General features: G+C 40.4%; 1 protein-coding gene across 6 annotated transcripts; it reads right to left on the bottom strand.

Annotated features, from left to right (window-relative positions):
• On the bottom strand, window positions 1-12930 carry LOC144332976 (uncharacterized). Of its 6 annotated transcripts, none has more exons than XM_077954760.1 (5): window positions 12747-12930; window positions 12119-12166; window positions 5906-6021; window positions 1360-1458; window positions 1-292 (listed from the first exon to the last, which is right to left on the bottom strand). In XM_077954760.1, the coding sequence occupies exons 1-5, from the start codon at window positions 12891-12893 to the stop codon at window positions 268-270; spliced, it is 435 nt and encodes a 144-aa protein (XP_077810886.1). In that variant the 5' UTR covers window positions 12894-12930; the 3' UTR covers window positions 1-267. The 6 variants fall into 6 exon arrangements, with proteins under 6 accessions (XP_077810886.1, XP_077810887.1, XP_077810890.1 ...); XM_077954761.1 differs by having other exon boundaries at window positions 5906-6015; XM_077954764.1 differs by lacking the exon at window positions 12747-12930 and adding an exon at window positions 12339-12714 and having other exon boundaries at window positions 5906-6015.
• Window positions 12931-13202: the final 272 nt, after the last annotated feature.

The raw sequence follows: 13202 nt of genomic DNA, 5'->3' as shown, positions 1-13202 counted from the left end.
TAAATTTATAATTTGTTTATTGTATTTTATTAGTCACAACCAATCTACATACACTTGAAAATGGTGGCATATACATATGGTGAAAATAGCATTTTCACTGGATCTCAAATTATGTTGGTGAGCTTATAAACTAGAAGATCCCTTGCAAGAAGGCCATAGATTCCCCAGAGGCGAAGCTTTGCAGGCTGGAAATCTTGGCATTCTTCCTTTACTCATTTGTTAAAGCATATTGGGTTAGGTGCTGGTGTCCCTAGGCAGGCTTTTGTACTACAGTGCTTCACGTTCTTGAAAACTGGAAAACAAATGGTTCAAACTCAACTTTTAGTAATAAAATTTCCCTTCTGACTTTCTAGACATGTGTCAAAATTACTTCATTAAATTTCAACAGTGTTTAAGCATGCGTTTGTACTGTGATTTTCACTTATTAAGTGCTCTGATGTAATATCTTATTATTATCAATTATATGTAATTTATCAATTATATATTCCTATTAAAGAACAGGTCTAACAAGAGAGGAATCTGATTTTGTGAAAAAGAAATTGTAGGGAAGAAAATCACTGGACTGAGGTCATGCTGCAAGTTAGAGGCCAATCCTAGACAAGAACTTTGTTTTCTAATTTTTTAAAGAGATGGGGTCTTGCTACTTTGCCCAGGTTGGCCTCACACTCCTAGGCTCCAGTGATCCTCCTGCTTCAGCCTGCTCAATAGCTGGACTACAGGCACAAGCCACCACACCCAGCTAGAGCTTTTTCTTTCCTTTCTTCTTTTCTTTTTCCTCCTTCTCCTTCCTTCCTTCCTTCTTTCCTCTTTCTCTCTCCTTCCTTCCTCCCCTCTCTCCTTCCCTCCTTCCTTTCTTTCTCTTTCTCCCCTCCCTCCCTCCCTCCCTCCCTCCCTTCTTTCCTTCCTTCCTTCCTTCCTTCCTTCCTTCCTTCCTTCCTTCCTTCCTTCCTTCCTTCCTTCCTTCCTTCCTTTCCTTCCTTCCTTCCTTGTCTCTCTCTACCCTGCTCAAGCCATCCCTGCTGCCTCAGCCTCCCCCACCCCCTCAGAGTAGCTGGTACTGCAGGTGCACGCCACCATGTTCAGCTACTTTTTGTATGTTTGTAGAGATGGGGTTTCACCATGTTGCCCAGGCTGGTCTCATACTCCTGGGCTCAAGTGATCCTTCCGCCTTGGCCTCCCAAAGTGCTGGGATTACAGGTGTTTACCACCACGTTGGCAGAATTTTATTTCTTAAAATGGTTTTTGCTGTTTTTTCCTTTATCTTATATTGCCTAAGGACTGTCTTTCTTTTTCTTTTTTTAAAAAAATATTTTTAAGTAAACAGGGTCTTAAGCCTCCAGCCACCCCTTCATCTCTTACATTTCCCTCCAGCGAAATTGTGGTACTATGCACACGCCTGGGTCTCCTTGTCCTTCACCAACTTTGGCTCCAACTGGGGTCTTGAAATCCCTCCGCCATCTATATACAATAAGAAATCCAGATTATCCACTCCAGCTGGCACTTTTTCTGCCACACAGATTAGCTTTTAATGAACAAAAACTGTCACATCGATCTATTGGAATTTTATGGCTGCTGAATGGAATTTATTGAGACCAGCTCAGCAAAGTAGTGTCCTCTATGTCTAGTCATGCCTCAGGAAGGGTCTGGACTTAAACCCCAATATGAAAAAGCTTTCAAATTCCAGCACTTTGGGAAAACGAGGCAGGAGGATCATGGGGGTCGGGAGTTCGAGACTAGCCTGACCAACATGGAGAAACCCCGTCTCTATTAAAAATACAAGCTTAACTGGACGTGGTGGCGGGAGCCTGTAATTCCAGCTACTTGGGAGGCTGAGGCAGGAGAATCTCTTGAACCCGGGAGGCGGAGGTTGCCTTGAGCTGAGATCTCGCCACTGCACTCCAGCCTGGGCAACAAGAGCGAAACTCCATCTCAAAAATAAACAAACGAACAAACAAACAAAAGGCCCTCTTGCTTGAACAACGTCCCCTGCAGATACTTTCTGGGCACGAGGGATGCCGTAAGGGCTCCACTTTGCTTATCTCCGTGCGAATCTTTTACTCATCCTGACACGGGCTGGTTCTAATTGATATCCGTCTTGCTTCCTGGGGATCCCTGAGGAATTTTTAAGAGAAAAATGCAACTTGCTTTGTGAACGGAAAACCAAGTTTGGCTAAGAGTAAACAAATAATAATGCAAGAAAAGCGCATGAGAAGAATAAAAATGAAACACAAGCACTCTTTCTTTCCTTTAGGGCAGGGCAGTGCAGGGGAAGGAAGGACAGTGGGAGAGGGTGGGAAAGGCAGAGGAGGAGGCTGAGTTTATTTTTAACACCAAGTTAAAGGCATACTCTGTGTTCTTTCCTTTTAAAAATAGACTTTAACCTCTTGAAGCATTTTGACTCTATTCTGCCTGTGGGGTAAAACCCCTTTTGTGGCTGGCAACTCCCACTGGGTCTTTTCCCATCATTACAGGCTTACTAGCCAAGTAGTTAGAGCGATGGAAAAACCCCAGCATTTTTCTTCAAAGGGTTCCTCATTAGCATATGCACACAGCTTCTGTGCGCCGAGAAGCTTAGAAACCCCGGCTGCTTACCTGCAGCTTGAGCTTCCCTGCATTTTTCAGAACTGATGGTTAGGGGAAAATTCTCTTTTTAAAATAGTTTGGATTCATAAACTAATGGAGACAGTCTTTTTTCAGTCCACTGCAAAATTTATTAGTTGAGTTTATGAATAATGCAACATACCGACACCTATAAAATTTGATATGGGTGAACAGATATGGTGATAGCTCACTCTAACACTTTTTGAAGGCTTCCTATGGGCCAGATACTGTCTTTATGCATTTAATGCTCTGAGCAGTGCTCTCAGGGTACATAATATTACCATCCCATTTTACAGACGAAGAAACTTGAACTCAAGGCTATTAAATAACAAACTCAGTGAGTGAGTTTAGGTAAAGAGATTCAAACTCAGGCAAGACAGTCAGTTCACGTCCACTGCTAGCTCATACCATAAGCACATAATTAGAAAAGACACCCCTACTTTAAGATATTGTTGCTTCCATCTTTTAGAAAGTTACCAAAAATACCAATTTTGTTAGAAGACATTTTGCGGCCACTTACAAGACTGTTGTCACAATAAATATATAGATCTGCAATGTATTGATGAGGTGAAGCATGCCCCCTTAGATGTGACAACCTTGTGCAGTGCACTGCCTGCACAAAGGTACATGACAGCCATTCAGTACACGTACACCTGCAAGCACACATGTGTACTTCCACAGAAGAAAAAAAAGACTGTTTTAGTTTAGTCTTTTGGTCTTTTAGAGGTAACCAGGCTGATCTGACTTCAGGAACAGCTCTTCTATGTGGCTCAGTCTAGAATGAGTATAGATCATATAAAAGGGTCTGAGACTGGTTGTATTTGTACACAGTTCAAAAATACCCTACTCTTACTTCCTCTTTGCTTCTCCTCTGGGGAATAAACACTGAATAAACATTTTACGCAGGAAGTTCCATGTATACAGGTGTGTTACAGGATGAGGATAAAAGAAATAGAATAATTCACAAACCTGGGGAGATTAAACTTTTATTATAGAAAATTTCAAACAAATACTGAAGTAGAACAAAAAGTATAATGAACCCCACTTGCCTCTGTGAACCTAACATCCAGATGTAAAAATCATCGGCTGATAGCCATTCCTGCTTCATCTGGATTTCCACTCACTCTCCTTCATATTGAAGCAATTCCTAGACACATCATTTTAGCCAAAAATATTTCAGTACATTTCTCTATAAGATATGAAATCTTTTCAAAATATAACCACAATACCATTATTACATCTTAACAAAAATAATAAGAAGTCTTTAATATCATCATATAGCCAGTGTTCAAAATTTTAATTGTCTCCCAAATGTCCCAAATTTTCTTTTTTCATTTGTCTGTTTTTACCTTGTGTTTGTTTGAAATGGGAACCAACTAAGTTCAAACATCACATTGGTTGTTATGTTTAAGTCTCTTTTAATGTACAAGTTCTCCCTTTATCTTCCTTCATCTCTCTCTTTTTTTTTTTTTTTTAACAGAGTCTGCATTTTGCTGATGGCATCCAGGTAATGTTTAACGTGGTTCTCTGCTGCAGAATCCTTTCTGTATCTGTATATTCTTTTAAGGTGCTTGGGTGAATTTGATCCATAGCCAGGCTTGGAAAATACTGGAGAAGTTGTGTTTCTGCTTCTGGATTTCTTAATGTCTGTTATCTCTTTTTTTAAATTTCATTTTTCTATTTCTTTTTTTTTTTTTGAGACAGAGTCTCTCTCTGTGGCCCAGGCTGGAGTGCAGTGGCCGGATCTCAGCTCACTGCAAGCTCCGCCTCCTGGGTTTACGCCATTCTCCTGCCTCAGCCTCTCAAGTAGCTGGGACTACAGGCGCCCGCCACCTCGCCTGGCTAGTTTTTTTTTTTTTGTATTTTTTAGTAGAGATGGGGTTTCACCGTGTTAGCCAGGATGGTCTTGATCTCCTGACCTCGTGATCCGCCCGTCTCGGCCTCCCAAAGTGCTAGGATTACAGGCTTGAGCCACCGCGCCCGGCCATCATTTTTCTATTTCTTAAATCCTCTATAGGAAATATGGATTTCTGAATGTCTTGGTTGAAAAAACAAAGCTCGAAGGAACTTGAGTGCAATCACAAAACTACATGTCCACCACCTGTTGACAGATAATGAATGTTGGCTTGAATGTTGAGGGCATCTAGAATCCCTGGTGCAACTAAGGGATTGTTACGGGAACCACTTCTCAGCCAGGCTTGAGACGGGCAATAGATCTGAATTAGCAGTGCTGGAGAAAAAGAGGACCTCCCAGCTGGGGGATTTGGTCTCACTTGAGGCCCTGTAGGAACTAGTAACCAGCAGGTGAATTGTTAATTAGCAGGCAAAGCCTGGCCTGGAATAAGCTGGTGCTTGACTTAAGTGGAGTTTAAATAGCTGGGAAAACAATTGTTCTAAGGATACTTGACTGGAGGCATTTCCAGCTTATGCTTGTGGCAGAAGGAGTGATGTGTTCTGTCTTAGGCACCTCTGCTGCTTCTGTCATCAACCTGGGTGATATGCTTTGGCTATGTCCCCACCCAAATCCTATGTGTCGTGGAAGGGACTCGGTGGGAGGTAATTGATTCATGGGGACAGGCCTTTCCTGTGCTATTCTCATGATAGTGAATAAGTCCCATGAGATCTGACAGTTTTATAAAGGAGAGATCACCCACACATGCTCTTTTGCCTTCTGCCATGTAACACGTGACTTTGCTCCTCCTTTGCCTTCCGCCATGATGATGAGGCCTCCCCAGCCATGTGGAACTGTGAGTCCGTTAAGCCACTTTCCTTATAAATTACCCAGTCTCAGGTATGTCTTTATTAGCAGCATGAGAACAGACTAATACACTTGGCTTGCTTTCTTCTGTGCCTCTTTTTTTTTTTTTTTAGACGGAGTCTCGCTCTGTAGCCCGGGCTGGAGTGCAGTGGCGTGATCTTGGCTCACTGCAACCTCTGCCTCCCAGGTTCAAGCCGTTCTGTGCCTCAGCCTCCCAAGTAGCTAAGATTACAGGCACACACCACCATGCCCGGCTAAATTTTTGTATTTTAGCAGAGATGGGGTTTCACCATGTTGGCCAGGCTGGTCTCGAACTCCTGATCTCAAGTGATCCACCTGCCTTGGCCTCCCAAAGTGTTGGGATTATAGGTGTGAGCCACCACACCAGGCCTCTTCTGTGCATCTCAAAGGTTTGAGAAGATTTAAAAAACAAAATAAATAACAGAGCATTACATTTTCTTGGTGAGGGGTTTTGGGCTTTCTTTCCCCATGTCCACATTGATCTGTCAACACCTGCTCCAGGCCCCTGCTGTTATTGCCCCATACCTGCTGCCAAAAGAGGTGCTTGCTGTCAGAAAGCCAGCGGTCGAAGTGTCTCTACCACTGGCTAGCTGGGCAGCCTTGGGTAGGTTCCTCAGTTCTCTGAGCTCTGTAATCTTTACCTGTAAAATAAAGATTGTATCACCTGCTCCACCTACCATAAGAGGCCGTTGTGAGAATCAGCCTCTTATGGTAGGTGGAGCAGGTGATCCAAAAGAGTTAAGGTAGGTGAAAGTCCTGTCCTTCATTAAACCACAAATCATCATACAATTGCTCTTGTTGCCTGCTGCCTCCCCTCTGCTTGCAGTCATTCATTCCTGGCTGAGAGGGCAGAAGGTGAACAGGTCCCCAAGACTTTTTAGTTGTATCGTTTGGGGCAAGTCATGCTGTGAATTTCTGTTTCCTCATACATAAAATGGGAATAACTTTACCTAGCATTTATTTACATCCTTCTTTATTTACACTGCACCTTGACCCAATGATGTTATCAGCACGAAAGCTGAGATAGACACACATAAAGCATCTAACCTAGACTTGGCGCCCAGTCGTTACTCAGTAAATGGGAATTCTTTCCTTCCCTGTTTGTGGAAATTGGACTATGGTATAACCCAGCTGATACGCCTTCCTTTATAAAGAAGGAACTCCTCCCCTAATTGCCGAGGATAGTACTGTCTTCTACTCCTTCACCCTCAACTTTTAATCTCAGTGCTTTGCTCAAGGCCCAAACATGCTTTAAATTCTCTTCGGAAGTCTGTAGACTAGGGAGTTAAATAATGGAGTCTTTTTTTATTACTTGGGGATAAAAGTTCCTCAACAGCATGTGTGAAAAAGACTCAAATGTTTGTTTGACTACAAAATTAACATGAGTCAACAGTGTGACGAACAAGCAAGAAATGTATTTTAGGAAGTGTGAAGGGAATGGTCCAGTGAGAGGATAGTCTTAGATTCATTCTCCTCGTGTTGGTCCGACTACGCTTGGACTAAAGGACTCAGTTCCAGACGCTGACACCTGGGGACAGATCATCAGAAAGGAGTGCTGGCAAAGAACTTGGGATGCAGAGTGTTTGAGTAACTTTCAGAAAAACTGAGACTCCTTAAACTGCAAAAGATGTATTTCAGGAGAGATATGTATTGTCTTTTGTTTTTTGAACGGACTGAACAAAACACCACCACTTTGGATTTACTTAAGAGTAACAATTTCTAAGGAGTATGTAGAAGTACACATTGGAGGTTATGTGACTCCCAGGGGAAGAATTAGGGATGGTAGGTAGAAGTTATACAGCAGTAGTTTTAGTGGTATTTCTGTTTCTATTCCTATTCACAACTCTGGGTTTTTGGAAGAATTGGTTATTAAAACGATTTAAAACTGGGCTTTCTTACAGCCAGTTTCAGCATTATGTTACATACAAAAGACATTCAAAGCAATATTGAAATTGTGAATTAGAAAAGGACACAACCACCAATATACCAGAAATTAAAACAGTTAACAAGAGACAATCAGGTATGACTTTATGTCAATTAACTCAGAAGATATACAAAATGGTTAACTTCCAGGAAACAATAATCAATATAAATTTAAGAAGAAATAACCTAAATTCTATGATCCTGAAAGATATTACATCAATGATTATAGCTACCTATATTATGAAATAACATACAAATATTTTTTTTTTTTTAAAGACAGTCTCGGCTCACTGCAATTTCTGCCTCCTGGGTTCAAGCAATTCTCCTGGTTCAGCCTCCCAAGTAGCTAGGATTACAGGCACCCACCACCAAACCTGGTTAAATTTTGTATTTTTAGTAGAGACGGGGATTTCACCATGTTGACCAGGCTGGTCTGGAACTCCTGACCTCAAGTGACCCTCCAGCCTCAGCCTCCCAAAGTGCTGGGATTACCGGAGTGAGCCACCATGCCTGGCCACAAATAATTTTTTACAGGTGAGTTTTACCAGATTTTCAAGGAATATATAATCCCAATCTTATATAAACTATTCCAGAGAGTACCCCAAAGCTCATTTTATTAGACTGACATCAACTTGAATCCAAAATAAGACAAGGACAGTAAAGGAAATTGTAGGGGGTTCTAGCTGAACGTGAGGCAGGAAAAGGAAGACATACTCATTGTAAAAACAAAACAAAACAAAACAATCGCTATTTACAGAAATTGCCTTCATAGAGTCTAAGAGAAAATACAGACAAGCAATTGGAGCTAAGATAAAAAATCAACAAGTTACTAAGTACAATATTAGTATAAAGCACAATATTAGTATAAAGATGACATCAACATCAATAAATAATTTTAAAAATATTAAATATTATAAAAAGTCAGTTCTTCCTTAATTAATTCAAAACAATCCCACTTTTTTTTTTTTTTGGATACTTGACAAGATGATTTAAAAAGCCATGTGGAAGAGCAAAGGACCAAGAAGTTTGTAGAAGACCAAGATAGGAAGGCTCACTTTAACCTATCAAATATGTCAGTCAGGGTTCAATCAAGGAACTAGAGCCACAAAGACTGTTATGACATGGGATTTAGTCTAGAAAGCAGACCTTATCCAATTGTGGGAGGAGCTGGGGTGATGAAAATCTCGAAGAAGAAGCTGGGAGCTCAGAGAAGAGTCTAAACCATCTTCTGAGAGTGCTGGCATAAGTGGACAAGTCAGAGTTTACAGAAAAAATTTAAGAAGCCAACTACACATCCAACTACTGAGTTTGTCCTGCAGAGGGAACTCATGGAGATGTCTGTGTGAAGCTGTTGCCTTTGTGAAGCCACCTCCTCTGTGGCTCTTAGCCAAGTATCTGGTAGTAGGTCTTGGGCTGCAGGACCAGAATTTGGGAAGAAGAGCAGGATGCAAAGCAGAGGAGAACAAGGGCAAGTTGGAATCTGTTAGATACTTCTGTGTCTGTCATCCCATCTAACTGTGAAGAGCTTCACAGAGTAAAGGACTCCCCTTTACTTCCACATCCCAAAGTCTCACACAAGGTCTTCTGTTGGCCAACGTGGACCTGGAACCAGACAGGAAAGGGAATTCCTAGCTCAACCAAAGTAATGAAATAACCTAGCATGTCAAGATGAATGTTAAAGTTATTGTAATTAAGACAGTGAAAGCCTGGGCAACAGAGGGAGACCCTGTCTCTACAAAAAAAAAAATAATAATAATTAGCAGGTGCAGTGGCATGTACCGGTGGTCCCAGCTACTCAGGAAGCTAAGGCAGAAAGATCACTTGAGGCCAGGAGTTCCAGACCAGCCTAGGCAACATAGTGAGATCCCATCTCTACAAAAAATAAAAAAATTAGCTGGGCAAGGTGAAGTGCACCTGTAGTCCCAGCTACTCAGGAGGCTGAGGCAGAAGGATTGCTTGAGACTAAGAGTTTGAGGTTGCAGTGAGCTATGATCAAGCCACCGCAGTCCAGCATGGGCAGTAGAATTAAACTGTCTCAAAACAAACAAACAAACTAACAAAAAGAAATGCTTGTTGTAGGCAAAAAACAAACAAACAAACAAACAAACCAGAAAGAAAGAAAGTGAAAGAAAGAAAGAAAGAGAAAGAAGGAAATGTTTGTTGTAGGAAAAAAAAAAAAAAAAGACAAAAACCCCCCAAAATAGAGTAATGGAATACAGAGCCTAAAACCAGACCTATTCATATATAGAAATAACATGAAAAAAATGACATTACAAACTCATTAATGATATCATAATATTTGGTTTCTCATATGGAGAAGTGATTGAAAAAACTCCTTACCTCATACCAGTCACAAAATTAAATTCGACGTGGATTAAATCATAAAATCCTAAATGTGAAGAACAAACTTTAAAAACTTTTACAAATAAAATATAGAAGAGTATTGGTATGACTGCACTGAAGAGAAGGATTGATTAAACAAAAGACAAAAGAATACAAAGAATGATATATTGACTAGATTCCAATTTAAAACTGCTTAACAAAAAATGTCATAAAAATGAAAAAGACAAGCCAGACTAAAAGAAGATATTTCCAACATATAACCACAAATAAATTATTATTGTTCAGGATAGTTAAAGGATACCTACAAGTCAAAATGATAAGTCCTAGGGTAAGGAAAGGAATAGGAAATTCACAGGAGACAAGATTTGAATGGCCAATTCAAAATGTTAAAACAGGGCTCACTTATTGAGCACTCACTATATTATTCTAAAGGCTTTACTGAGCATTAACTATATATTATTCCAAATGCTTTGCATATGTTAACACATATTCCTGGCATTGAGTGCATGAGGTAGGTGTTACAATCTCTTCCTTCTTCCAGAGACAGAAAGTAGGGCTGAAGTCATACAACTAGTTAACAGTAAAGTCAGCATTTGAATACCAGTGATTTGACTCTAAAATCTGAGTTCTTAACTATCTTCCATTTTATCAACTTGTTAAATTTAAACATTTGGCAATACTCACTGTTGTCAAGGATGTGGCAGAATGGGAACAAGTGGACCCCATTTGTTGGGGTGTAAATTGATACCACTACTTAGTTGGAGAGCAATCTGCCTTTACAAATTGAGACTGTTAGGTCCACAGCCTAAAGTCATACCCATATAAACAAGGAACATGTACAAGAATGTTTATTGCTGCAGTGTTTGTAGCGGAGCAAAAATACAGTGTAAAATATTTATACTATGGAGTATTAATATGAAATAATCTAAGTAAAACCCTATAACATAGTGTTGATTTAAAAAAGCAAGTTGGAAATAGATATATACAGAGTATGATGCCACTCATATAAAATTTAAAAGTATGCAAAACATGACATGGTTCATATACGTTGTAAATTTATAAAACACGAAAAAATAAATTTAAAATTCCGGAAAATGGTTGCCATTATGAAGGGGAATGAAAGAATGAGATGAGGGATTTTGCAGGAAGGATCAATTGTATCTGTAATAATGTATTTCTTTGAAAAATGAGTAAATAGGGCAAGATATTAAGAAACAGCACAACTAGGTGGTGAATATGTTCTATTCTTCTTTGTATTTTTAACTTCAATGGCCTGACCCACATTTTTTATCTCAGTTGTCACTCTTCCCCTCTTTCATATCACTGCCTCATGGGGCCTCCTACCTTTCACTGAACAAGCCATGCTGCCTCACACCACACTTTCCCTCACTTGGGAATGTCTTCTGCTTAGAAAAACCCTGTTCATCTTTCATGGCTTAGAATATTTCATTTAGGAAAGCACCTGAAAGTACACCCATGTTCATAGCAGCATTTTTCACAATAGCTAAAGGGTTGAAGTAATCCAAGTGTCCATCAACTAATAAATGAATAAACAAAATGTGGTATATCCACACAATGGAATATTATTCAGCTGTAAAAAGGAAGGAAATTCTGACACATGCTACAACATAGATGAAACTTGAAGACATTATGCTAAGTGAAATAAGCCTGTCAAAAATGAACAAATACTGTATGAGTCCAGTTATATAAAGTACCTAGAGTAGTCAAATTCACAGAAGCAGAAACTAGAATGGTGATTGCCAGGGGCTGAGAGAAGTAGGTGATATAGTTTGGCTGTATCCCTACCCAAATCTCATCTTGAATTGTAGCTCCCATAATCCCCACATGTTGTGGAAGGGACCCAGTGGGAGGTAATTGAATCACGGGGGTGTGTTCTTCCCATGCTGTTCTCATGATAGTGAATAAGCTTCATGAGATCTGATGGTTTTATAAAGGGCAATTTCCCTACACATGCTCTCTTGCCCGCCGCCATGTAAGACATGCCTTTGCTCCTCCTTTGCCTTCTGCCATGATTGTGAGGCCTCCCCAGCCATGTGGAACTGCGAGTCCATTAAACCTCTTTTTCTTTATAAATTAACCAGTCTCAGATATTTATTCATAGCAGTATGAAGATGAACTAATATGATAGAGAATAGGGAGTTATTAATGAAGACAGAGTTTCAGTTTGTGGAGATGAAAAAATTCTGGAGATGAATGATGGTACTGGTTGTACAACATTGTGAACATACTTAATGCCACTCAACTGTACACTAAAAAAATTGGCTAAAATGGTGAATTTTAGGTTACATACACAGTTTACCATATTAAAACAAGCAAGCAAGCAAACAAAAGCAAGCTGAAAGGCAACTTATAGTATTATTAGAAGTCTCTAAAAGAGGAGGCAGAGGGAGACTGCCTCCTAGGTAGATGCCATCCAGCCCCAGCCCCTGTGAGCTCCTTGTCTCCTCTTACCTTGTCGATGGGTGTGTTCTGTTTTTCCAGTGATATCTTTGCTTTTTCCTGTAAGGCAAACTCAAGTTGTCACTTCTCCACTTTTGCTCCCTACTCATCACCCCAGTGATGACAGTAAACCCTGGGGTGCTTTCTCTCTTGTTTAGTCTGTTCTTACACTGCTATAATAAATACCCAAGACTGGGTAATTTATAAAGGAAAAGAGTTTTAATGGACTCACAGTTCCACATGACTGGGAAGGCTTCATAATCATGGCAGAAGGTGAAGGTGGAGCAAAAGGCATGTCTTACATGGCAGCAGGCAAGAGGGCATTTGCAGGGGAACTGCCCTTTATAAAACAATCAGATCTCATGAAATGTATTCACTATCACAAGAATAGCATGGGGAAAAACCTGCCCCCGTGATTTAATAACCTCCCCCTGGGTCCCTCCCACAACAAGTGGGGATAATGGGAACTACAATTCAAGATGAGATTTGGCTGGGGACACAGCCAAATCATATCATCTGCCCTTCTGACTAGACCCAGCGTTCTCAGTCCCTTGCCTTTCAGAGTGTATTTCTACCTTCTCCATTGATTTCCCTCCCCTGCCCAGGCTTTGAATATCTGTTTTCAGAATTGTAACCTCACCTCATGTTCTGATTGCTTCCTGGGCCTGGCAATTTGGTTTTGGCTTCTTGACTCAGTTGTGAGTTGTAACCAGGATTCACCCAGCGACTCAGCTTTGTAGAAAGGGCCAAGCCCTTTTCTGACTGGAACTACGTGATTCCACTTCATGGTTTATCAAATGTGGACTTCCTTGTTATTATGAAATCACTTTAAAGCCTTTATGGTGATCTACTTAAATGCATATATATATGTTTATGTATGTTTGTGTGTGTGTTTATATCCATATATATAGACATATATATCTATATATAGAGAGAGACAGATATGTGTGTGTGTGTGTGTATATATCTCCCCATTTGCTTGTGGATGCGTAGAAAATGACAGAAACTGATAACAGAAGTTTCTAGAGGAAGGGCAGTCTTTGGTTCAGTGCTGGGGCTGAGTGAAAGCAGAAGAAAAATTCCTTGTGAACTTTCC

The sequence above is a fragment of the Macaca mulatta genome, chromosome 11 (assembly GCF_049350105.2).
Source record: "Macaca mulatta isolate MMU2019108-1 chromosome 11, T2T-MMU8v2.0, whole genome shotgun sequence".
Classification (NCBI taxonomy): domain Eukaryota; kingdom Metazoa; phylum Chordata; class Mammalia; order Primates; family Cercopithecidae; genus Macaca; species Macaca mulatta.
This window is presented reverse-complemented; position numbering and strand designations above follow the sequence as displayed.

Bases quoted from the DNA above. Each gene is read 5' to 3' on its own strand.
- LOC144332976 (XM_077954760.1), bottom strand. From the start codon at position 12,893: ATGAAGTGGAATCACGTAGTTCCAGTCAGAAAAGGGCTTGGCCCTTTC. The intron at 6,022-12,118 runs GTAAGAGGAGAC...TTTATTTTACAG, and splicing joins AGAACACACCCATCGACAAG to GTAAAGATTACAGAGCTCAG. The intron at 293-1,359 runs GTAAGAGATGAA...TTTGTTTTCCAG, and splicing joins CAATTTCGCTGGAGGGAAAT to TTTTCAAGAACGTGAAGCAC.